The sequence below is a fragment of the Canis aureus genome, chromosome 37 (genome assembly GCF_053574225.1).
Source record: "Canis aureus isolate CA01 chromosome 37, VMU_Caureus_v.1.0, whole genome shotgun sequence".
Classification (NCBI taxonomy): Eukaryota; Metazoa; Chordata; class Mammalia; order Carnivora; family Canidae; genus Canis; species Canis aureus.
In genome coordinates this window covers 11380772-11406871 of record NC_135647.1, presented here as the reverse complement: position 1 = coordinate 11406871, position 26100 = coordinate 11380772, and the positions used below count along the sequence as shown (strand labels likewise).

The 26100-nt window shown below is 43.6% G+C and overlaps 1 protein-coding gene across 1 annotated transcript; it reads left to right on the top strand.

The window, feature by feature from the left end:
• Positions 1-4050: 4050 nt before the first annotated feature.
• Positions 4051-24123, top strand: MYLIP (myosin regulatory light chain interacting protein). The gene is made up of 7 exons (XM_077886449.1): positions 4051-4234; positions 5320-5510; positions 16913-17098; positions 18412-18609; positions 19284-19448; positions 20354-20774; positions 22554-24123. The coding sequence occupies exons 1-7, from the start codon at positions 4148-4150 to the stop codon at positions 22641-22643; spliced, it is 1338 nt and encodes a 445-aa protein (XP_077742575.1). The 5' UTR covers positions 4051-4147; the 3' UTR covers positions 22644-24123.
• The last annotated feature ends 1977 nt before the right edge of the window (positions 24124-26100 follow it).

The window sequence follows — 26100 nt, the reverse complement described above, 5'->3', positions numbered from 1 at the left end:
AAAGTAAGATCCTTTAAACTGCCTGTTGATAAAGATTAAACCATTTTATACGTTCCAGAATTTGTGAGACAGGGTATCGCCTCTTCTCCATCTCTTCCTCTCCTCCTCAAACCAGCAGTTTGGGAAATGAGATGCTCTGCTTTGATGGGAGGCCAGGATCAAATTAAACCACTCCTGGTTTTACAAGTCTAATATGTCAAGTGAGAGATCTCAGCTCACTTGACACATTCTAACCCACTTGTGCTCGACAAAGCATTGCTTATGAGGATAACAGGCTTGAATAATGTGTGGAAGCCAAAGGCAGTTTTTGAAGCAGCCACAGATTGCTCTTCTCTCACTGCTCCTACAAACTCAGGTGGAGAGGTGAAGAGAAGGGCCTTTGCTTCAACCCAGTACAGGGTGTCTGCAGGGCCTTGGGCAGCGTTGAGAGAGAAATGAGCAAGGACAGGTATCCAGCTGGCCAGATCAGATCTTGTGCCCAACCAGAAGAAAAATCTTGCAGCCAGTCAACCATCACATCACATCCTTCAAATATTATCTAGTGTTCAGTCTTGAGACCTAGCAGATGAGAGAAAAACTGTAGTTCTTTGGGTGTGTTCAAGCGGCCAGGGCTCTGCTGGCTTGCCTACTCTACCACTTAGTTATGGTTTCTTTTCTTTTTAAAAATTTTTTTTTAAAATTTATTTATTCATGAGAAACAGAGAGACAGAGAGGTAGAGACACAGGCAGAGGGAGAAGCAGGCTCCATGCAGGGAGCCTGATGTGGGACTTGATCCCGGGTCTCCAGGGTCAGGCCCTGGGCCGAAGGCGGCACTAAACTGCTGAGCCACCCAGGCTGCCCTTAGTTATGGTTTCTATTTTACAATTCTACCTTCGTGCAGCTGATCCTTTTACTTTGCTGGTTAATTTTAATCCTTTAAAAGATGATAGCTAATTGTCAGCAAAAGCAGGCAGACACAGATAAAATGTAGCACCTCTCTGGTAAATTCAGAACTGCTTCACTCATAGCCCTGTATCTGATGCAGTTACCACCCCCAGGCCGGGGTGTTCAGAGTCTCTGATTTTGTAGTTAGACCCAGCTGGGGCTCAAAACTGGCTCCAGACGTTTGGTAGCATTACCAGATGGTGAGATCCTCTTAGGAAGTAATTCTGTGGGCTTTCTATTCCCTAACCAGGTCTTTGAACATAATGTGTTTCTCACCCAGTCACCAGCAAACTCAGCCTTCTCAATCCCTAACTAACCAGTCTCTAACTCTACTCTAGGAAGAAATTAGGAGAGAAAGAGAGGGACCAGAGAGAAAGAGAAGGAGAGAGGGAGAGAGGGAGACACAGAGAGAGAGAGAAATTATGGCCTCATATTTTCTATATATGCTAATAAAACCAATATTATTTTTCTTCTCAGACATCAGGATTTCTCCCACCTCAAATGCCATTTTCATGTTTTCAGCTTCTTTGTTTTGTTTTAAGAAATCTACCCCCTATGGGTGCCTGGGTGGCTCAATCTATTAAGCATCATGCCTTCAGCTTAGGTCATGATCCCAGAGTCCTAGGATCCAGCCCTGCATCTCTGCTCAGCAGGGAGTCTGCTTCTCCTCTTTCCCACTCCTGCTCTCTCTCTCAAGTAATTAAATAAAATCTTAAAAAAAAGAAATCTGTCTCCTCGTCAGGATTATCTGGTGATTCTTTTTATGTATTTATTTTTTATTGAAGTATAATTAGCATACAGTGTTATATTAGTTGCAGGAGCACAATATAATGATTCAACAATTCTATATATTACTCAGTGCTCATCACAATAAATGTGCTCTTAATCCCCTTTATCTATTTCACCCATCCATCCTCCCACTCACCTTCCTAGTGATTCTTAATTTCAAAAACAATTGCAATCTTTATCAACCATCCCATAGCAGGAGCATAATCTGGGTTTGGATATTCCCGCCAAAACCAAAAATATGTTATTTTTAAAGTGGTTTCTCAACAAAACAAGTGTTTGGTTTTGGTTGTTGTTTGTTTTGTCTTATTTTCGCTTTCTGTCAATCAATATTTCTCCCTTTCTATTCATTTTCAGGTCTTGTTCCCATTGATTTTATGAGCTTCCAAAATTTGTGCATTTGATTCCCTTTTAGCCAACTTTTGGTTAGGTGGCTTTGGGTTAGCCAGCTTAGCTGTTTATAAGCAAAAATATTCACCAATATGCCTGGGCCCCATCTTGGCCCTCACCTCTTCTTCCTGTCCTAAAGTTGCTAGCGAATAAGCATAGGTTAGATAACGGTGGTCCAAATACGGTCTCCTGGATAAATTTCCCAATCAGCAAACTGGATTTAAGGGAATGAGGAACAGGAGTTGATAGGAGAGGAGGCTATTTCAGCAGTACAATTTCATGAGGTGCATTCGTAAGACACAAAGAAAGCTGGGAGTGCACACATGTCTGCCTGCAACATTGAGGGTAGGGACTTTGACTAGTTATAATTTTACCCATAGTTGGCTTTAGTGAAAGACTGTGATAGGATCTTTCTTTGCAGCCTTCTGCTCTGATGCCCTTCCTATTTCTTCTGCAATAAAAGCTAGTGGGATGGATATCTTTGAGACTCAGGAAAAGGGGTGAGGACAGAAGCCATTGGCAGGCAGGCACAGAGCTGACATCAGAGATCTTGCAAATAGAGTCATTCAAACGCTTTTGTGAGCATATCTCTGCTGGTCTTCACAGCAATACTGGGGAAGGGGCGAGTGGGGGATGAGGGGAGCAGAGCAGATATTGTGCTTTCCATTTTACTGTTGAAAACACTGAACTTCAGAGAGATGAAGCAGGCTTTCCAAGGGTCCAAGACTGAAACCCGCATCTCATTTCTCCTATAAAGAAACCAAAGAGTAGGCTAACTCGTGCATTGGCAAAAAGGAACAAGTAGTAAATGAGTGAAGACTAGGAGGCCTTTAATTACTAATAGCTACTGCTGAGGTTACCACCTGTTAGGTTCTGAGATAAGTCCCTAACCTTCAAGATGGGGATAACATCTGGTTGCCTGAGAGAAGGGACCGGCAGCACAGCAAGTGCTCAATTAACGTTTAATGAATGAATAACGCACGAGACAGGATGAACGAGAGAGGGCCTTGGAGCCCCATAAGGTGTTTTGATTCAGTACAACCTGTAAACAGAAGCTTCTGGAGAAGATTTATGCCGAAGTGCTAGATCCAGCTCCACGCTAGATGCAGCTCAGTGGTCAACTGAAAAAAAAAAAAAAAAAGATTTTATTTATTCATTCATGAGAGACGCAGAGAGAGACAGAGAGAGGCAGAGACACAGGCAGAGGGAGGAGCAGGCTCCCTGGGGGATTCGATTCCACGACCTGAGCCGAAAGCAAATGCTCAACCACTGAGCCACACAGGAGGCCCTGCAAAAAAAAACAAAAAACAAAAAAACTTTTATACTCAGATTTTTTTTCCCCCCACCGCCGAGGTCTAAATTGAGGAGCGATCCTTCCGCCTTCCAACAGCCCACGGCGGCAACCCCCGGGGGGGCGCGGGGGCAGTTTGCTCCGGGCTCGGGGTTGCTCCCTTTGCCTTGGACGTTCACCTCCCGTAGGCGTTCTCGCAGCGACCCAAGGCTCCTGGAGAACGGTGGATCCCAGGCAGGCAGAGGGGCGCCCCAGCCCCGGGGCCGCTCGCCCGGCTGGGAGCAGCGTCGCGCAGCGGGCGGGGGCGGGGGCGGGGGCGGGGGCGGCCGGGCCCCGGCCCCGGGCCCCCTCCCCGCGCAGCCCTCCGCGCCCGCACGCCGCCACCTCCCGGGCCGCCCGGGGGAACTCAGCCGCGGCCGAGCGGGCGCCGCTATTGGCTGGCCCGGCGGCGGAGGCGGGGCGCGGCCGCTGATTGGCTGGGGCCGCCGCCGGAGGGGGCGGGGCCGCTATATGAGCGGAGTCCCCGGCGCGCCGCAGGCAGTCGGGCTGCTGGAGTGCGGCGCCGCCGCGGGGACCCGGGCGGGCGGGCGGCCGGCGCGCGGGCGGAGGGCGGGGGCGCGGGGCGGCGGTCTGCGGCGCTGCAGCCTCCCGGGGGCCAGCGTCGCCGAGCCCGGGGCTGCCTGTGAGCCGCGGCGAGGCGGCAGCCCCGCGCGCACAAGGAGGAGGCGGCCGCGGCGGCAGCGCCGGCCCCAGCCATGCTGTGCTATGTGACGAGGCCGGACGCGGTGCTGATGGAGGTGGAGGTGGAGGCGAAAGCCAACGGCGAGGACTGCCTCAACCAGGTGACGGCCGGGGCCGGGCGGGGGCGGCGGTCCCCAGAGGCCGAGGGGCCTCGCGGCGGCGCCAGGAGCCTCCCGGGGAGCGGACGGCGCTGCGGCGGCCCGGCGGGGAGCGCCCCCCTCCTCCTCCTCCTCCTCCTCCTCCTCCTCCTCCTCCTCCTCCTCCTCCTCCTCCTCCTCCTCCTCCTCCTCGCGGCCGTGGGGCCCGCGGTCCCCGCAGGCTGGCAGCGCGCAGGGGGGGGCGGGGGGGACGCGCGCGGCGGGCTGCCCCCCCCCCCAGCCCCGCACTTTCCCGGAAGAAGGCGGCCCGGCACACCTGCCGCAGGTGTGTGCATGATGCCGCCTGTCGGGTCCCCCGCGGGGTCTGGCGGTGCCACCTGAGCCCCCAGATGAGGTGGCTGCTGGGCAGACAGGCGACGCTCTTGTCTCTTGCTGCTTCTCCAATGCACCGTCCACCTGCACCTCCCGGTTTGCGGGGCCCCGGAGGGCCGCGGGTTTGGGTCACCCACTCCGTTGCCTTGAAAGCACGCATTCCCCTTAGGAGTAACGACGAATGGCTCGAAACTGCACGTTGGTATGACAGACAGAAAACCTGGTCTCAAGGGGAACGCTGTGCCCTCAAACCCCCTAGACCTGAGCTGTGTGGAAAACCTCCTAGCTGACACTTGTGGCGTGTTTCCTCACCGTGTTTGTTTCTTGGAGTCCAGATGGTTAAAATTGTCCAGATAATCTGCCAAATCAGCGGTGCGGATTGTGCTGGTGGAGGGGATTCCGGTGATTGGAATAAGAGAAAATAACCCTGTAGATTGCCTCCCTCGGCCTTTCTGGAAGGCTACTCTCGAGGACTCCTTTCTCCCTACTGCAGTTGACGGTGTCCTAGGTGTTAAAGGAAGCACAAAGCCTCTCTGTTGGTTTAACAACACTGGGACCTTAGAACTTTGTTCTTACAGCTTAAGGCAGGAATTGTAGCACCTTTGTTGAACGTTGTGAAAAGCAGGCAGGAAGCTTGCACCCAGACGGTGTCCTTGGGTTTGCTTTGACCACATGGACCATTTGCTCATCCGTATTGCACTCCTTTTCTGTTCTAGGTGTGCAGGCGGCTGGGAATTATAGAAGTTGATTACTTTGGACTGCAGTTTACGGGTAGCAAAGGCGAAAGTTTATGGCTAAATCTGAGAAATCGGATCTCCCAGCAGATGGATGGGCTAGCCCCTTACCGGCTTAAACTGAGAGTCAAATTCTTCGTGGAACCTCATCTCATCTTACAGGAGCAGACGAGGTAAAGTGGCACTGAAATAAACCAATGTCACATACATAGACCTTTGATTCCGTTTAGAAAGGGCTGTTGCACCTCCCCAGAGATGTTCACAGGCAAACGTGGTTGACACAGAGTGAGTTGGTTCCTAACTGAGAAGTTTTCCACGGCTCAGCCCTTTTGTTGAGGTGAAGAGGGAACCGCCTAGTTGGCCTGGGGTATGTTTTCTGTCTCTTGTGGGTTTTTTTTTTGTCTTTATAAACAACAAGGGGCAGGGCTGGATTCTTGTGAACGCTGGAGATCAGTGCCACAAGGCAGAAAAAAAAAAAGGTTAAAAAACCCAACTGACTTCCTGATAGCCGCATCAAATGCCCGATAGTAACCTCTGCCTCAGCAGTGTTACTACAGGTCATTGTAGAGGGTTCTAACAGAAAGCAGGAAACAGTTCCTCTTGGGTTACTTAAACTTGGTCAATTTAAGCCTAGTGTCAAATTACAACATGTAGCAAAGCGCTCCATCTGACTTCATGCAGAATTTTGGAAGTTTTTAAGCATCTTGAAAACTTAGTAGAAAAACACTGTAGGGCCGGTGTAACGGAACTTGAACCCACACATCTGTAACACAGGATTGTTTAGATTTGACTTTATCTCTTTACTTGTAGAAAACCACCAGCAGTGGTAGACAACTGGAGCACGTGGGTGCCTTTTTCAAACAGAAAATGTTTTCTCCCCCTGGACTGTCTGTAGTACTTTTCAAGGATGAGCCAAATTAGGAAACTGGCATTCAGTATTTATTGCTGAAATGCAAGAGACCTGAATCTTACAGTGGCATGTTAAGAAAAAAAGAAAGGAAGAAAACAACTTTTAAAGACAACAAACTTTGGATCTGAGTTCTGATATTTTTCATAATCCTTTGGGTTGGAAATTCACCACACATGAAAAATGTGTGACAATCTCAAGGTATGATAAGTGAGCAAAATCCTTTAAGGGTTCTCATGTCTTTTTTTTTTTTTTTTCTTCTCCTCTGCTGAAGGACTGATGGAAACATATTTTGAAATTCTGTTCATTTGAATTTGAAATGTCTCTTCTACCTGGTTAGGGAGTTTTAAACAGTGAGGGAGATGTTCAGTTTTATTTCTGAGGCAAGCTAGTATATCAAATTCTTAGTGTTCTTGGAAATCTCTTGCAAAATATTCACATGATTGCATGTGTAGTAAGGCTGTTTTAGCTGTTTATGTTAATCAGAATAGGTTGTGTTTTGTTTTTGTTTTTTTACCTTAAAGCAGACTTGTGAAGGTTTCCACTCTGTACTTCAAGATAATGGAGTAGAGTAAGAGAAGAGGACACACACACACACATATTACAACACATTGGACTTTTCATTGTGTAGTTTTATCATGGTTTTATCATGTAGATTTATCATGATATCAATCCTTTCTGGGTCTCCAGATGCAAATCTGCCTTGAGGATATGAATTTATTTTTTAAGTTTGCAGCAGCTTTGAGGACCAAATACATCTCATTTAAACAATGGCTGAAGTCATAACAGCATGATCCAATTGTGTTATGAATGATGAAGACTTTAAAGTGTGCTCTTAGATGGTCTTTACCTGTGCTTTTCTGCAATTGAGTTAATAGCCATTATTAAGTCTACTTTATTCCTGCAGGAAATAGAGAGATTCTGTGAATTAGAATAGAAATCAAATTTCCTTCTTTGTTGACTCAATTGAGATTCATGCCTAATAGTGCTCAAGAGAATACATGTACCTGGTTAGCCTAGGTAACTTTAATTGATTTCAGTTCCTTTTGAAATCTTATTAAAAAATTAGCATGGCCTAAGCATTTGACTTGCTTTTATAAAATATTGGTGAATTTTACTTGTTTTTCATGGGGTTGTCCAAAATACAGAATTTGAAGAAATTGGCCCCTAAAGCATAGAGCATTCTGCTTTAATAACTGATTTGTAATTAGCATTTGTACCTTTTCAGCAGGATTCGGAAGTTATACTGGGTCCAGTGGAATTACAGTTAGCATTGTTTTTGTGTATATGATACTACTGAGCAAAAACACTGATTTTCCCTAATGTCACGTTAGCCAGATAAAGCTGGGTGGTAAACTTCTTGATATTTAATGATTCGTTATAAAATATTTATGTAAATTGCCATGAAAATAAAAGAGATCTATTTACCTAGTCTGTAAACTCTGCTCTGCCAATCCAGCTATGAGCCGTGCTTTTCTACTATCTCAAAGTCAAGCCACGAGGGTAAGTTTAGTATACTGAAAGTGTCTAGACAGTTTATTAAATGGCCCTGAAATATCCTGGCCAAATTGGCCTCTGTGGAGAATTAAAGTAGCCTCCTTACAGTAGAGCTGGTACGTGGGGGCAGTGAATATATTAGTTCGCATCAGATGAGGGAGGCTGCTGCAGAACGGCAGGCAGGAAGGCCTGTTTGTAACAGGAGAGTACTAGGGGGAAGCAGAAGTCCCTCATTCTAGGTGCATCTCTGTCCCCCAACTACCAGACTTCTAAGACTGAGCCAGCCCTGAGCTTCATCTCAGTTGAAAGCCCAGGAAGAATTTATCTCTCAAAAATCACTTCTACTGTAAATTTTTCTTTGCTTCTGTGTCCTCTCTCTTATTTTCCTTAAAGTTTTCCTAAATATATTTTGCTGAAGACAAAGAAGGGAAGAAAAACCATATCAAGTGTCTGCTTAGATTGATAACAGTTAATCTGGCCTCTGATTTGGCCTAATTTTAGATTTGGTTCTTCACCCAGAATATTATGCTTGACTTGAATCGGGGCTCTGGAAGGTAACCAGAGAATCTTGTTCAGATTCAGCTGGCACATTTCAGAGACAGAGACACACAGGTAGATTCAGCAGATGTTTGCTATGCTGTGCATTAAAACTAAAAGTGAAACTCATGTATTCTGGAAGTAGATGTGAAATAATAGTGATCTTTGAAATTCTTGCCTTTCAAAGGTTCTCAGTTATTCACAGCAATTCAGACCAGATTTTGTCAACATTTCCAAAGCCAGAGATTTGAGGATTCTATGCTTCATCTTCAGAGATGGTGATTATACCACCCACTGCAATAAAATCTTGTTTCTCCTGACTTTGCTACATTTAGGCAGAGTTCTCTGATCTTTGCTAGGGGTGTTCCTGCTTCCTCAAGACTCACCAACACCTGAATTCTCTTTCCCAGAAGTGAGCTCAGGACAAGTGAGCCTCCCGTGAATCCTGAACTAAATGTTCAGGAAAATGCTGTAATCCTGAGTGTTGAATCTCATCAAGATTTCAGTGATGCAAGTGAGTGGTGTTGAGTTTGACTCATCCCTCATTAAAGCCCACTGTCCTTCAGACTTCACGCAGTCATCCCTCCTTGGGAAAGCCTTTACTGAGCCTTCTCAGGAGACTGAACCATCCCAAGACATCATGTAGCTTTCCTTTCTAGAGTCTAATGAGCGTATAACACTACCATTTTCCTATGTGACAATTTGTTTATTGTCAGCTACTCTAACAATTTAAACTCCATGAAGCAGGGGGTTGAGCAACATTATATTCCCCAGAGTCTGCCAAGTGTCTGGTGCATAAACATTTGTTGAATCAATGAATTAAGAAATTAGAAATAAATAAAAATGGGGTTAGCTGATATTGATAATAGAAGTCTCCTTATGGCTAGTGAAATGTTGGCTAGTTTGCTTCTAGAACTTGAGAAGTTTGAAACTGTCTAAAAGAAGTCTTGCCATTAAAAAAATGTTTTGTAGTGTTTATTCTCTGTTAAGAACTTGCTCAGCTCTCAGCATTTTTTTTGCTTCCTTCCTTCACTCCCTCCACCCCACCCAAGCCTTTTGTTTATTGTGGCTATTAGTTCTCATCTAAAATGAATGACCATTCGCCTGGACCTTTTATGAAATTCAGATAGTTTTCAAGCCCCAGGCTCACTTAGCCTAATTTTCAGACAATGAATAGGTTCTAAATACTTATGGAACCCAGGCTTTCCATTTCTCCCAACAAAAATCCCTTAGATGTCAAAATCTAGGGAAGGTGACGTCATTGAAATCCACAAAGCAAATGCCACACACAAACCATAGGCCGAGTTGAGGTGACAATCTTGAATATGTTCAAACCAAATCACATGGATCCTAGCCAGGGCCTGTAATCATTTTCAAAATCTTTTAATACATTGTCGGTGTCGGTAAAGGTTGCTCTGCATAATTTACCTTTGTGGGATTTGGGATGGATATATTCTGTAGGATGCTGTTACAGCAGTATTTATCTGATATAAAGGTGTCACTGTGTTTTTCATATCGACTCTATGCCAAAAACTGGAATGACACATTGTTTTTTCTTTTCTTTGTTCTGTATGACCAAACACAAAATAGGCCTCAGGAAAGAAAAGCAGATTTCTATATTGTTTTCCAAAAGTATTCATTAGATTTCTCAATTCTAATTTATCTATTAAGTCTTTTCTTTTTACTAAGAGTATAGGATGTTTGCATGATCATGTGTTTATTTTAGCCACAGATCTCCCAGCTGGGCACATTCAGTGTCTTTACAAATTTCTCATATGGGTGTATTTGTATGAAGTATGCAATGAACATTAAGAAATAGATTTTTTTTTTATGTAACCAAAATGGACTTTTAATTTAAGCCTGTTGTTTTAAATGAAACTTGACTATTTAGATGATACATAGGGTCAGACTCAGGGTGACAGTGTTTTACTGCTCCAGGGTCATACCCCACTGTAGTCTGCTTCCAGATCTCTCCTGGATTAACAGTACTCCTCACAATCTGGACCGTTGGGAGAGATCTTGAAGGTAACACTTTGAAACTATAGGATTGCCTGGATTATTGCTTGTCTAGGTCAGGTTTCTGTTGTAAGTAAGCCTATTTTTTTCCCCAAGCGCAGATCTCATGCTTCTTGTAATTACTTTTGAAGTTGGGGGTTTCCCGCCCCGCACCCCCATATCTTTTAACTGCTTTGGAACCTGAGGAAGAGCAAATTTGTCTGTGGTTCCCATTTTCCATTTTGGGTATTGAGAAGGATTTCCTTAAGCTGAATAGAGACCTGACTTGGTAATTATTTGGTCCTTTCAGTTTCTCAATTGCAAACCTTCCATAGAGTATAGTAGATTTGATAGTTCATTTTAGGTATAGGTAACCGCTATTCATTCTGAACCATGACCATAAGGATTTTCACTAGTGTTACTCAACTTCTTATTATGAAAATTTACAAACACGCAGATAAGTTGAAGGTTTTTACAGTGAACAGCCAATACCCCCATCTAGATTCTACTATTAATAGTTTAATCAGTTTAATATACTTGCTTTATCACATATTTATTTTTGATATTTTTCAGAATAAGTTATGGGTAAGTACACTTCCCCCTAAAGACTTCAACAATGCATATCATTAAGTAGAACTCTGTATTTGTCTATAGTTTTTTTTCTTTTGATACAATACATATGATGAAATGCATAAATCCTAATTATCCCATTTGATGAGTTTTGATGAATGGATGTGGCTGTTTAAACAAAATCCTTAGTGAGATTTAGAATATTACCGCCACTCCAGAAAGTTCCCTCATGCTCTTCTGAGGTCCATCCCTACGCTCAGGGCTTCCCCACTCCCACCTCCACCTCCCCCACCCCCTCACACCACAGTCAGGGTTGAATGTTTTTCTGGCATAGGTTAGTTAGGTCTATTCTTTTTCACACAGATGGAATCGTGAAGTGCATGCTCTTTTGTTTCTGGCATCTTTTCATTATAATTTTTTAGAGATTCATCGTATATATGTACATATATATCAATGACTTGTTCATTGCTAGGTAGGATTCCATCATACGAATATACTGCTCTTTGTTGATCCATACTTCTGTTGTTGGGTACCTATTTTTCAGCTATTCTGAGTAGAGCTGCTGTGGTCAAGTACAGTCTTTTGTAGACATATATTTTCATTCCTCTTGAGGAAATACCTAAGAATGGAATAGCTGGGCCACAGAAGAGGTCATCATTTAGTTAAGTAATTGCCAGGCCTCTTCCCTAAACTGTACCATTCTGTCCTCCCACTGAGAGTTTGAGTCCTCCCCCTCCCTGCCAGCCTTCTGGTGGGTGTGTTGTGGGTTTCATTGCTGTGTCTCTATAATTAATTATAGATTAATAAGTAATAATGCTAATTAATAATGTTAATAATGTTAAGCACTTTTTTCACATACTTATTGGCCTTTCCTACAGATTCGTTTGTGAAGTATCTGTTCTAGTCATTCACCCATTTTTTCTGACTTGTTGCCTTTGTTTTTTTGAGCCATGGAGGTTCTTCATATATAACAGTTCCTTGTCAGAGAGGTGTTTTATAAATACAATTTCTCCTGTGACTTGCCCAATTTCTTTCTTTTTTTTTTTAATTATTTATTAAATTATTTATTTATTTATTCATGAAAGACACAGAGACAGAGAGGCATAGATGCAGGCAGAGGGAGAAGCAGGCCCCATGCAGGGAGCCCGGCGAGGGACTTGATCCCGGGACTCCAGGATTATGCTCTGGGCTGAAGGCTGGCACTAAACCGCTGAGCCACCCAGGGATCCCCTCTTCCTTTCTTTTTTTTTTTTTTAAGATTATTTATTTATTTATTTATTTGAGAGAGAGCACGTGGGGGTGGGGAGGGCAGAGGAAGAAGCAGACTCCCCAATGAGCAGGGAGCCTGATGTGGGGCTCAATCCCAGGACTCCAGGATCTTGACCTGATCCAAAGGCAGACGCTTAACCAACTGAGCCACCCCGGCACCCCTTACCTGTTGTCTTAATGCTTTTTGATGAGTAGAAATTTTTAATTTTGGATAAGTCTAACTTATCCATTTTTCTCTTTTATGATTTTTCATGTGTCCTGAGAAACCTTTGCCTTCCCCCCAAGTGATAGCGATATTCTCTTATGTGTCATTCTAAAAGTGTTATGGTTATAGTTTTTACATTTAAGCCTACAATCCATCATGAACTGATACTTGTTCCAGTGGAAATTAAGATATAAAACCAAAAAAAGTATAGTAATTTTTTTTATTTGATAATTTTTAAATACAACTTGGCAGTTAGAGCTTGGTTTAAAATAAACTGATGTGGTTAACTGGCTCACTGGACTAAAGCAGGCTCATGGGTGGTCTCAGAGAGGGTCTAACTGGGTGAGGGACCCTGGATGGCCAGGGCCAGTCAGGTCTCAGGGGAAAAATACTGTCCAGTTGGTGGCCCTGGAGAGTTTTTAAAAATAGCTTCTTAGCCATTTTAAAGGTGTTTTAGGTTTGTTACTTAAATGTTGAGTCAATAGCAAATGTGAACATAGTTGATTTACGTTTGTGTCACAGAAAGTTCTTCAAAATGTCACTGGGAAGATACCAGAGGGCAGTGATTGAGCATAACCACCTGTGATGGGCAGGTCCGCAACCCCTGCTGGTTTGCAGAAAGTTCTACTTTGATTATTAGACAATTTCTAATGAGACAAGCTAGTGTTCAGAGGACAGTTCTCTGCTTATTGTTCTTAAAAGATAAATGCCCTAACTTTATTCCTTAAAATTATGGAAAAGAATTAATTTTTAAAGTAGAGGAAATTTGAAGTACTTAGAAACAAAAAGTATATGTGACTTTTTTTTAAGTTAGAATATGGCTGTCCTTAATATTACTCCTTTTTTTTTTTTTTTTTTTTTTTTTAATCTTCCAAATGCTACAGAAAGTGAATTCATTTGTACCCATGGTGCAAAGACTTGAGTGAGCCAGAATATTTTACTTTGGGCATCTATACTGAACCACATACTGACAGTATCCATTTTCTTAATAACTGAGTAAAACTTGAAGAACCACACAGCCAGAAGAATGTTTAGAAAATGCGGTTTGAGCTTATGTCTGCAGGACATATTCACAGACATTTGCTTAAGACAAAGAAGTAAGTTGTTTTTTTCTCCCCCCAGAGGCTTTCTTTCTGTTTGTGATTCTAGCATGTGGCCTAAAGCGAGTTAGATATGTCAACCACTTTTGATCTTCAGTTAACAAAAAAAAAATTCACTGCAGGCATGACTTCTTTGACCCCATCTGCTTATTTTGATATTATCAGTAATCTTTCAACCATTTTACAAAAAGAGATAGGAGAACATCCATGAACTAGACAGTTACAGAGCAGATGGCTCAAGAGAAAAATAATAGGAAAAAAATACTTGATTCAAAATCACCCCACTAACTATTGAGCCATCACTGGATTCCTTGTGGGAGTGTGTCTCCGAGCTCTGGCCATCCCCCCTCTTGGGAAGAGCACATTAAATAGTCTGTTGATGGCTCACCACAGCTGGTGACCCTTGCTGTCACTGCTCTCTTGAGGTGTTCTCCTGGAGAGCGTAAACTTGTCACCCAAAAACGAGTTTGTGGCTGGGGTTACTGTGATAGAAGATGTTCCTTTGCACTAAAAGGCTGTAAGTTCCATCTAAAAGGATCTATCGGATATGTTCACCCTGGGGTTACATAAACAATTATGACAAATCATTGTTGACTCGAAATGGAAAGGTCGCTTTTTTGCCATGAAACTGCAAAATACAGGAAGGAAGGGCCCTGTCAGGAAGTTTATGTAAATGGTAAAGAGGAGGATTCTTCTACTTCTAGGGTATTGATTGCATCCATCCCAGAATACAGAGTATGGAGAAAAGGCCGTTTGTCCTCCTGCTCCTCTGTTTTAAAATTCTGACCCACAGGCTGAGAAAAGATCAGCATTAGGTCTCAGACTGCTGACCACCTGTTAATATTCTGTTACTGCTTCTTTGCCTTTGATTTTGGCAGCTGCCTCTCTAGAAGCAGGCATGGATAGTTTGGAAAGAGACATTGGATCGATTTTGCAGGCTAAACTTGCACAAAGCAGAAAACTAGTCTCTAGGTTGATGCTAGGGAAAGAAGTTAAAAGATACTTCCACACGAGCAGTAATTAAATTGAGAAGACTTGGTTTGTGGCAATACCCCTTAAAATCTTTTCAGTACATAATTTCTTTTCTAACATAAGCAAGTATTCAGATCTTTGTTTCCAGCTAACGCCCCCTCAACTCCCCTGTGAATACAGAGACAGAGATGTGTTAACCAAGATGAAGTTCACTGAATGGCCATCTAAAAAGCCTTTTGAGAGCTGAAGCAATGTTGTAACACCAAGATTGTACAAGAATGCTAGCCCTCACTGCTCAGATAGCTATTTTAAAACAAGCTATTTTTGTGGTTATTTCTTTGCCCCGGTAGGGACCCCCTTCTCAGTTTAGTGCTGTGTCAAAAATACTTTAAAGACTAGCAGATGTTTGGGTTAATAAAAACCATGCTTATCTTCTTTCGGTGCTTTTACGCATTCTTACTGTAATTTCTTCATTGGGACTTTGAATAAAGAAAAACCTGCAGTCTTTGGCAGAATCTGATAATTTTAAATATTTCTTTATCATTCTAGAACACACAAAATATTGAATTTAAACATCTCTTAAAGGAAGATTAATGGCTCTTGTCTGCCTGACATTTTGAGACTATCCATTAGAGCACCCCCACCTCCCGCCTTGTATTTCTAGCCCTGCTTCCTTCTGCTTTTCTGATATTGCTCATGTATCTCCTCTACCTGGGATGTCAGGCATAAGGCTAGTATATAAATAAAAGCACTGTTGAGTACTGGAATAAGGGTATCTAGCTCAAGTGGGAAGCTGGACTTATGAGCTCTATTCAGAGCAGTGTCGGAGCTTTACTCCTGGTTGTAATTCATTTGTTAATGGAAAGAATATTCTGGTATTTAAGCAAGTTTGAGAGGTTATAACAAGTCATCAAAGGAAGGTTACACCCTTACATTTCCCAGAGACAAATTTTATAACCTAGGCCAGTCTGTCCATGGCAGTTTTAGATACTCTGTTGAGAATCTTGGGCAATCTGGATTAGTGACAACGGTATAGGGAGTTTCCTAGGAGTGTCTAAGTTTGACACACCTTAGTACACACCTTAGAATAAAGATAGAATGTAGTATCCTATGCAATCAGGACAGGCACAAGTGGAGTGGCACGTGGGTGGGGAGAAACTAACCTTGGACCATGTGCAGTGTTCCATCCATTCACGGAGCCCTCTGGTGCTAGACACTTGGGAAGTCCATTTACATGCAGCCAACTGTAGTAGAAGTTGGAATATGTCAAATACTCTAATAGAGGAATACACAGTTTGCATATGATGTGGGTGAAAGGGTATCTAAGTGAGGGGGCACAGAAAGAATGCCCCTCGGGGCCTAGGGAGCAGCCAAGACAAAGACACGGGGATGTGAACATGCTTGGTCTTTCCAGGAAGAATTGTCCCTTTCTGGGGGCATAGTGGCTGGAGGGAAGGATGGGACATGTGGGTGCGCATTGGGGGCCAGACCCGCAGAACCCTGGCTTCATGCTAACAGCACACTTCCTCAGCAAACAGTTGGGATTCCTTGAGGGATTTTGGGCAGAGAAACGGCAAGCTTATCCCAGAAGCAGTAGCTGGGAAGGTGGATTAGCAGAGTCTACAGAAATCGGGAGATTGTAAATTCTTGGATAGTTGAGAGCCCCAAGTAGGATGTAGCAGGTATTAATAGGAAGACTGTAATGGACTTTAAAGGGTTTTCAGCAACAAAGTAGGTGAAGATAAAACAAAGACTCAAAAGTGGGTCTGTGGGTAAAATAACAAACCAGACTCCGATTTCCACTGGCATAAAAAGTGGGTTTGGGAAGGAAAACAGTGAGTTTGCTTTTGAACAAAGTGAAATTAGGATACTGAACATCCAAGTGGAGACCTCTATAGGCAATTGAACATTTGAATATGATGCTTAGATAAGCAGGGACAAAAACTAGACATTTGTGGGTCCTTTGAATAAAGGTAAGGCTCTCTGATATCAGGTCCATGTCAAGATCAAGTTTTTCTCAAGATAATTTCTTTTAAAAATTTTTAAAAAATTTTAATGCAGAGACTTGTGAAACTATTTTATATTTGGTAACTTCAGTGTTACTGAACTTGCCTTAATTAGTTTTTGGGTTTTTTTTTTTTTTTTTTTTTTTTTTTGGGTCCGGGTTATACTTTTTATTCCAGAGAAACTTAAAGGATTCTTTGTGGCGAGCATTTTTGAGGTGGCTTTTTATTTACTTATGTATTTATTTTTTTAAAAAACTTTAAAGGTTTTATTTGAGAGAGAGAGACCATGCATGTGCAAGCAGGGGAAGGAGCAAAGAGAGAAGCAGACTCCCCACGGAGCAGGGAGCCTGATGTGGGGCTAGATCCCAGACCCTGGGATCATGAATTGAGGTGCCCTGGGGTGGCTTTTTAAATTACTGTATTTTCCTTTACCTGAAAGGGATCGTGAAGTTGCCCAGCAGGTTGAACTGGATACCAAACTAGTCCCCTAGGATAACCTCCTTGCATTGCTTTGCAGGCATATCTTCTTCTTGCATATCAAGGAGACCCTCCTGGCAGGCCACCTCCAGTGCTCCCCAGAGCAGGCAGTGGAGCTCTGTGCCCTCCTGGCACAGACCAAGTTTGGAGACTACAATCAGAACACTGCCAAGTACAGCTACGAGGAGCTGTGTGCAAAGGAGCTCTCCAGCACTACTCTGAACAGGTGAGGCTGCATTGGGGCGACTGTTTGGATCCATAGAGCTAGTAAATTTATACATGATTCCCAAAGAACATGAATCTATGGTATGTATATAGAGATAATTGGTGAGGTTAAGACTAGACCATTGCCCAATTTAGCCAGTTATTTTCAAAAGATTCTTAGCTTTTTCTTTGAGAAATTTACAGACAACAAAATATAATCTACCTAAATCAATGCCCTTAAATAAAATGCTACAAAACAGGAATTTTTTAAGTCTCTGATCTCTGAAGAATGCAGATCTGTCCGAAAGTCCATCATGTATATTGGTATTTCCTTTATCCTCGCAAGGAAACCAAGAGACCTAATGTAGGTGTCTTAGTTATCTATTCTGGGGGAGAAAGTTACCCCAAACTTAGTAGCTTACAACCACAGACAATAGCTCACCTTTCTGTGGGCCAGAAATCTGGCTGTGGCTTGGCTGAGTTCTCCAGCTCAAGATCTTTCATAAGGCCACAGGCAAGCTGTTGGAGTTCAGTGTCATCTGAAGGCTCAGCCAGAGGAGGGATCCCCTTCTGGGATCCCCACGTGGTATGTTGGCAGGACCTTATCCTAACCTCACTTCGTAGGCCTCTCCAGGAGGCTGTTTCATAACATGGTAGCTACTGATGATAAGCCATCAGACAGAGCAAGAGAGAACACCCAAGACAGAAGTCAAAGCCTTTTTAGAACTTAATTTCAGAAGTGAGTGACATCCCATCACTTTTACCATATTCTGTTCATTAGAAACAAGTTAGGAATCCAGTGGTTTATTAACACAGCAGGTACCCAACACACAGGTGGAGGGTATTGTACAAGGATGTGTATACCAGGAGATGGGGATCTTGAAGGACTGTGTTAGAGGCTGGCTGCCACAGCAGATAAAATAAATCCTGCATTTTTTTTTTTCAGTTGCAGGTGATCTAATCAATCCCTTCTAATGCTATATCATAATGAAACTTACAAAGTAAGTGTAGATACCTGCAGGAGAAGTTCCTACATACAACACTTCTTATGTTTGCTTTTAGAGATTTTCCATAATTCTTCCAATTCACCCCTCTCCGGCATCCCCACTTGCTTTTTTTGCTGAATAATAATATTTGAGATCTGCAAGGGTGTCTTATAAGTATTTTAGTCAATTTGCTAAATAAATGCAGGATCATTGCTATATTGCTCTAAGTCCTTGTGATATACAAATGGCAGCATCTACAGGATTTCCTGGTAAAAATAGTACAAATTTCTTTCTGAAGACCATGGAAGTTCATCTCTCCATGCCTCTCTGCCCTTTTGGTGTCTGACAGCATTGTTGCAAAGCATAAAGAGTTGGAGGGGACCAGCCAGGCGTCGGCCGAATACCAGGTGTTGCAGATTGTGTCGGCGATGGAAAACTATGGCATAGAATGGCATTCCGTGAGGGACAGCGAAGGGCAGAAACTCCTCATTGGGGTTGGACCTGAGGGAATCTCAATTTGCAAGGATGACTTCTGCCCAATTAATAGGTAACCTACGTTTTAAAGTTTTATATAGCCCAAAGCTTACTCTTTGTAGCTCTGCATCCGAAAATAGATAAAACTGTAAAGGGATTTGCTAGACACTCATCTTTTAGGAATCAGATGTTTCATTTTGGGCACGTATATTAATTTTATTCAGGCCTTAATAACTGTTTAATTATTTTTATTTTATTTATTTATTTTTGTAAGGGTTCATTTATTTGAGAGTGAGAGAGAGCATAAGCTGGGGGAGAGGCAGAGGGAGGAGGAGAAGAAGCAGGCTCCCCACTGAGCGGGGAGCCTGATGTGAGGACAGGATCCCAGGACCGTGGGATGATGACCAGAGCTGCAGGCAGATGCTTAACCTGCTGAGCCACTCAGGCGCCCCTTAATTATTTTTTAAACTATGAATTCAAGTGCACTGTGGTGAAGGTGTCGTTTCTACCTACACACACACACACACACACACACACACACACACCCCACAGCTCACTGTGGCACTTCTGTCCACAATTGCTTTCTGATGACCTTTCTGACTAGGGAGCAGCGTGCTTACTGGTACCCCCAGCCAAGCATCTGATTTAACTGCAGGGTGCTGGGCCCAGGGCAATCCTACAAAGGCGCACACACGCTGACAGACCTCTGCTTCAGGGCTTGCTCACTTTTCTCTTCCCGTGTTTTAGGATCGCTTACCCTGTGGTGCAGATGGCCACCCAGTCAGGAAAAAACGTGTACCTGACCGTCACCAAGGAGTCTGGGAACAGCGTCGTGCTGTTGTTCAAGATGATCAGTACCAGGGCGGCCAGCGGGCTCTACCGAGCCATCACGGAGACCCACGCTTTCTACAGGTACCTAGCCTCTGTACACCGCCACAGCCTTGGCATCTGTCACAGCTCTGACTTTTCAGATGACAATAGGCTCCTATGGTTTCTGGTTGTAGTGTCTGTGCATCTTGTGCAGAATTTAAGAAATCCACTGCTTTCAAACATGTTGTTAGTTCTGTTCTACTTAGCAATGGAGTCTTTATCAACAGGGTCCTGCTTTTCCCACAAGGCATGCCTGTGAATGAGCTGCCCAGACACACTCCCCTGTTTCTCTTACCTTATTCTCTCATAGCACCTCCTCCCCCAGGAACTCTGGGCCTGTCCCGCGACTGCTTTTGCCTTTTCCTAGCTGGGTGACCTAAGTCATCCCTGTGGTAGAGCATCTATCCCAATCCTGCAGTGCACAGTAAGGATTTTCTAAGGACAATAGCGATACCCTCATTTCGTAAGGTGTGTTAGAGTAGACTTGTGGTTTGACCCACATATTTGAGAAATAAGAGCTGAGAAATTTAATTACGCTCTTAACCTTTTTTATGTTAAAATAGACACACAAATTTTGGAGCAGAATGGAAAATTTGAGAGAATTTTTAGCATAAAACCAAGAAAGAAGAAAATGTCCTTTTTTCTTGCCACAAGCGGTTTTTGACTATAACTCATATCCCTGGGGGTGGAGGCTCACATTCACTATTCTCTACATTTATGGCTGCTTTATCCGAGGTTCTCTGGGGACACTTGAGAAACATAGAGGTAGAATCATTGAAATGTTTAACACACATAAAACTGGAAGATTATACTTTCAGGCATGCAAACAAGAATATAAATATCTGCTGTGACACAAATATTCTTAGGCACAGTAGCATTTGAGGTCTGAGTCACAGAAATGCCCGGGCTTGTCAGTACTGAAGCAGACATTCAATATCTCCCTGCAGGTGTGACACAGTGACCAGTGCTGTCATGATGCAGTACAGCCGAGACCTGAAGGGCCACCTGGCCTCTCTGTTCCTGAATGAAAATATCAACCTCGGCAAGAAGTACGTCTTCGATATTAAAAGAACATCAAAGGAGGTATATGACCATGCCAGGAGAGCTCTGTACAATGCTGGCGTTGTGGATCTGGTTTCGAGAAGTGACCACAGCCCTCCCAACTCCCCGCTGAAGTCCTCGGAGAGCAGCATGAACTGCGCCAGCTGTGAGGGCCTCAGCTGCCAGCAGACCAGAGCGCTCCAGGAGAAGCTGCGCAAGCTGAAGGAGGCCATGCTGTGCATGGTGTGCTGTGAGGAGGAGATCGACTCGACCTTCTGCCCTTGCGGCCACACCGTGTGCTGTGAGGGCTGCGCCGCCCAGCTGCAGGTGAGGGGGTGCTCGGGGGTTGTCCTCCTCCTCTCCCTTCCCCCCACTGTTCACAGTCGATGAGCACCTGCTCTGTGCCAGGTGCAAGCCGAAAAGCCCAGCTGCACCTGGGAAGGGCCTTCGTATTTGGTGACTTCAAAGGTATTGCTCTTGGGAAACATTTTGGATTAACATACTATTTTCAGGGATCCCTGGGTGGCGCAGCGGTTTAGCGCCTGCCTCTGGCCCAGGGCGCGATCCTGGAAACCCGGGATCGAATCCCACGTCAGGCTCCCGGTGCATGGAGCCTGCTTCTCCCTCTGCCTGTGTCTCTGCCTCTCTCTCTCTCTCTCTCTCTGTGACTATCATGAATAATAAAAAAAAAAAATTTAAAAAAAAAAAAAAAACATACTACTTTCAACAATGTAATTGCTTTAAGTCATAGGCTTTTTTCAGGTTCTGGAAACAAGGCTCAGACTCACAAGGTAACACAGCTAGTTAGTAGGTAAGCCAGAGGCTGGAACCATTGCCTCCTGCTTCCTGACACATAGGAGGATGGTCTTTATTATTTACTTAAAATATTTGAAGAAGAATACTAAGAAGCTGTGGTGATAGCTCACTTTTGGTTCTGTGGGGGGATTGGTGACTGTGATTATTTGTGATTAATTTCCTTTTATTGCTGCATATGCCTCTAGGGGGCATCTTGCATTGGCTCTTAGTAAGCCAATCTAATTTTCACATTAATACAAAAAAATAAAAGCTCATGTATGTTTTTCTTTTTTTGCACCTTACATTTCCCCTTATGATTTTTTTTCAATTCGTTTCATTTCTAAGAACTGTTCACTAAATATCATTGTGGTTTTATTTCAAAATTTAGCCCCAAATAATACCTGGTCTTTCAAAAGCTGCTAATTTCAGAGCTATTTTTAGGGTTATATACTGAGCCAGCAGGGTGCCTTCATCCTTCCTAAGAGTAGATCATGAGTCAATAACAAGGACTTACTTCTCCAGGAACTAGCTGGGCATTCTAGGGATTTGCCTTTTTCTGCCCACATGGGCTGACCTCTATGTCCCTCTCTGGCCAAGGGAGAGCAGTGCTTGCTGAGAAGCCAGCCAGAGACATAGAGCTGTGACCTGTGGCTCGGAGCAGAGCCATGTTCACTGGCCATGTGGCATCAACCCAGTGACGCTGGCCCGGATCAGCCCACTGAGCCAGGGACACCCAGACTCTGGAAGCGTCTCAGGTCTCCTGCATCACTGCCAGAGGGGTTGCACTCTGCCGTGCAGGGACCATAGCCTCCCCACACAGCAAGAATTCTTTGCTGATCTCTTTATTCATGGTGTCTGGTTTAGAGTGGGACTAAAAACATAATCAAATTGCCTGAGGTTTACACTTTTTCATAATATTTTGAATCCCTTGTAAGGTATGGACTTTCAAACTCGTTGGAAAGCAGAGATAGTGGGGCACCTGGGTGGTTCAGTCGGTTAAGCAGTTGCTTTCAGCTCAGGTCATGATCTCAGGGTCCTGGGATGGAGCCCTGCATCGGGCTCCCTGCTCCGTGAGGAGTCTGCTTCTCCCTCTGCCCCCTCTGCTCATGCTCTCTCTCTTTCTTTTCTCTCTCTCTCAAATAAGTAAATAAAATCTTAAGAAAGAAAGCAAAGATCTCTACCACTTGAGAGCTAGAAATAGTGATGACCACAACTTACACAGCACACACAATAGAGTAAGTGCTGCACGTGAACTCTGAAGATACACCCTTGAAGGTGTCCTAACAAGTACTGTGGGCTTTTCTTTTCTAGTCCTGTCCGGTGTGTAGGTCACGCGTGGAACACGTACAGCACGTCTACCTGCCAACCCACACCAGTCTGCTCAACCTGACTGTAATCTGATCTGTTGTGCGCTTAACTGGCCATGCCACGTTTTCCCTGGACTGCACTACGACTAAACTATAAAAATGATAGATCCTGGAGAAGATAAATACTCCAAAACCCATCATCATGCAATATTGGGAAAAAAAAAAAAAAAGGAAGAATAAAAAAAATACTCGTCCCCACCAAACACGCCACGCAAAGAATCAACAGCTGCAGTGGTGGGGGCCGGGAGGGGTCCTGGGACACGGACACGTTCCCTGGATGACTACTTCTTCTCATCGAGTAAAAAAATAAGTAAAATGTGTGATGTCAGTTAAGTGGCAGCATAGCCAAAAAAGTGGGTACCTTTTAGGAAAGGACGTTGTTCAGTCTCCTCATATATTCCGAGGTAAGTTTCCTACTTGGAGCAAATTTTGTAAGAATTCGTTTTAAGAATTTTCCTTGGTTCTTTTTTGTATGATCATGGAGCTCTGAACATTTTAATAGGCAAATTTTTCTTAAAGAAACAGTCATTTTAATGTCCTTTCTGTTTTTATAACTTGTTCAAGAAGGATTGGAAGGTAAACAGATGTAAAGATCAGTTCTGTGACTTTTAAAAAAGTTGACGACCGAGTTGTCAGATATAAACCAGTCCGGCTAGTGGGAAACAGAGACCTCGGTATGCACGGCTTCCTTTCTCTCTGCCTCTGTGCCCTCACCCCCCACCCCAAGGCTTTCGATTACGAAATGCTACCAGTCTCATTGTAAGATTTCTGTGGAGTAGTCTGCACTCCTTGGGCTCTTGAGTCGGTGGGATATTTTATTTAAGTTGAAAAGGGAACACACGTTCCTTGGGAAGCAGACCGTTGCTCATGGGGATGAAGCTTTATGGTGTACAAACGGGAGGGGGTTCTCTACTTCTCCCAGAAACTCCACTCCAGCTTCATCCACTGGGGTTGCTTTTGCTTGAGCCATCAAGCCTTTTACAGCCTTATCGTAGATATCTTAGATATAGTATGCTTTTTTTTTCTTGGTAGTAAATGCTTAGGTATTAACTTTCGGTTGTCCCCTCCCTAGGTCTTTGAGGGGTTTCGAGTTTCTTTGTTTCTATATTCTTAATCACATTCTCCACTCCCACTTGGGCATTTTGGACGCTGGTCAGCTTGTGGGTTTTCTAGGACGTCGGGACACCTAGATGACCTTATTGGGTGCAATACTAGCTAAGTAAAAGCTAGAAGCCTACACCGTCACTTTACTGAGATTTCCGAGTATACTTTTCATATTGCCTTAATGTAGCAGTAATGTGTTTATGCATTTGTTTCTTTGCACAGACATTTTGTCAAATATTAAAACTCTACTTTTTTATGGCACATATTAGCATATAAGCCTTTATTCCAAGAGGTATTTATTTTTTCACTTGTAAAAAAAAAAAAAATAATGTTTCCACATAAAGAACTCTGTTATATCCTAAAGGACTTCTGTCTTTTGTATTCAGGATAATAAAGACTTTAAAGCAAAAGTGGTGTTTGTGTCATCACAGTTATTATCATTTAAACCAGTTTTATTCACTAAAATTAGCATTGATAACATCATGCTTGGTATGTCCTTTGGTCCTATATGGAAAATTTGAAAATGTTGAAGGTATTGGCTCGGACCGAGAACATTTATCCTGTTACTCACTGCTCTGTTTTTTGGCCTGGGGTTGAAATGTAAGTGAAAATGGAGTAATATGTAAGCAGATGAAAAGTTAAAACTGGGGGCAGGACTAGAAGGTATTGGGGAGGGATAGGAATGACAGAGTTGGAAGTTAACCACTTAAACCCAATTAATGCCTCTAGTTAGTTGCCTGGTTGGGACAGGTGAGCGCCTGTCCGGGCCCAAGCAGCAAAGGTCTCTGGTGGCAGACTCCAGGACCACGTTCTGTGCAATGCCTAGCTGCTGCTGCTAGGATGCACCCTGAGCTCGCCCATCTGCGCTCTTTGGTGCTGCTCAGGAAGTGCTTGGTGTTGTCCAGAGCCCTGTACATCATGTATGTAGCTGATAATTATCTGTAGTAGTGGAAGGACGTGACTTCAACTGCAGTGGAAGTTCAGCCCAGTACCTGTATGATCAACTCCAGAAAATAATCTTAAAAATTGAAAGATGGGGATTCATTTTCTATGATTCCTAGACCTATATCAATCTTCCATCAAGTTCTAGCAATCCTTTCCTCACTAACCACATTTACTGAGTACCTAAGTAACTATCACATGCTGGAAATTTAACAGTGATCATGGCATGAATGATCTGTCACTGCTTTATATAGAGAGGTTACATAATATTCAAAGTCCTAGAACATCAGCCACCGGAGGAGTTGCAGCAAGGTCAAGTTGCAGCAGGGTCGTGGAGTCTTGAGAAGGGGTCATGAAATGTGGCAATAAGTAGGAGGTCTAGGGTTCTGGGAAAGTGGGTGTGCTTTGAGAAATAAAGGGGATACTACAAGATTGCCAGAGTAGTGAGCTGAGGATGGGAGTTTGGTACTGAAGGTAGTAAATCAGGATGGTCCTCTCGGAGGAGACCAGGCTAGAGAAGCATTGTGGTTTAGTATTTTCAGTCAGAGAGTGTGGGTGGGCATTGAGACAGTCATGGACAGCATGAGTTAAAAGACACAGCAGGGAGGAATAAATGGAGAGAAAGAAGTGTCAGGAGGCCCTTCTGTCAAAAGACGCAAGTTATGAGACTTGATCAAAAGCATTCTTTCATCTTTTTATTAAAGGTTACAAAAATTAGTAGTGAAGCTAGAAATGGTTTTCCCATTTTCCCTACCCCATTCCCATATGTCTGTACTTATCCCATCACAGATGGGGACTCAAATGCAGTGTTGATAGGTTCTGGGGTTGTCCCCTTAACTGCCATTGAACATTGAGTATCAAAAGCCCCATGGGTGACTGCTCTTGGGTGAAGAATGATCTCTTCCAAGAAGAACTTGAGAAATGCCCTGTAGGACAGAAGTTTGAGCAAATGTCCAAGCACAGACATGGGGGAAAGTGCATTTACCAGTTACAAAATGTGTGCTTAAAAGAGGAGGAATGCAAGGGATGCCTGGGTGTTGAGAAAGCGCAGAAAATCAGGAAGACTAAAGCTTTTTTTTTTTTTTTTTAAGATTTTATTTGAAAGCACAAACAAGCAGAGGGCAGAGGAAGAGGGAGAACCAGACTCCCTGCTGAGCCAAAACCCCAACGCAGGGCTTGATCCCAGGACCCTGGGATCGTGACCCAAGCCGAAGGCAGATGCTTAATGGACTGAGCCACCCAGGCACTCCATGGCCAAAGCTTTTAATACAGTTCCACCAAGCAATGGGAAAAAGCCTAGATAGATAGAATTTGAGCACAATCAAAATCTAAGACAAAAGGCAGCCATTTTTGTGTTTCTCATTGCTTCTCCTATTTAGTGCCTTCTCACAGAAATCCTAAACCATTGATGATTACTTTTGTTCATGTTTGCAGAATTTCCTTGA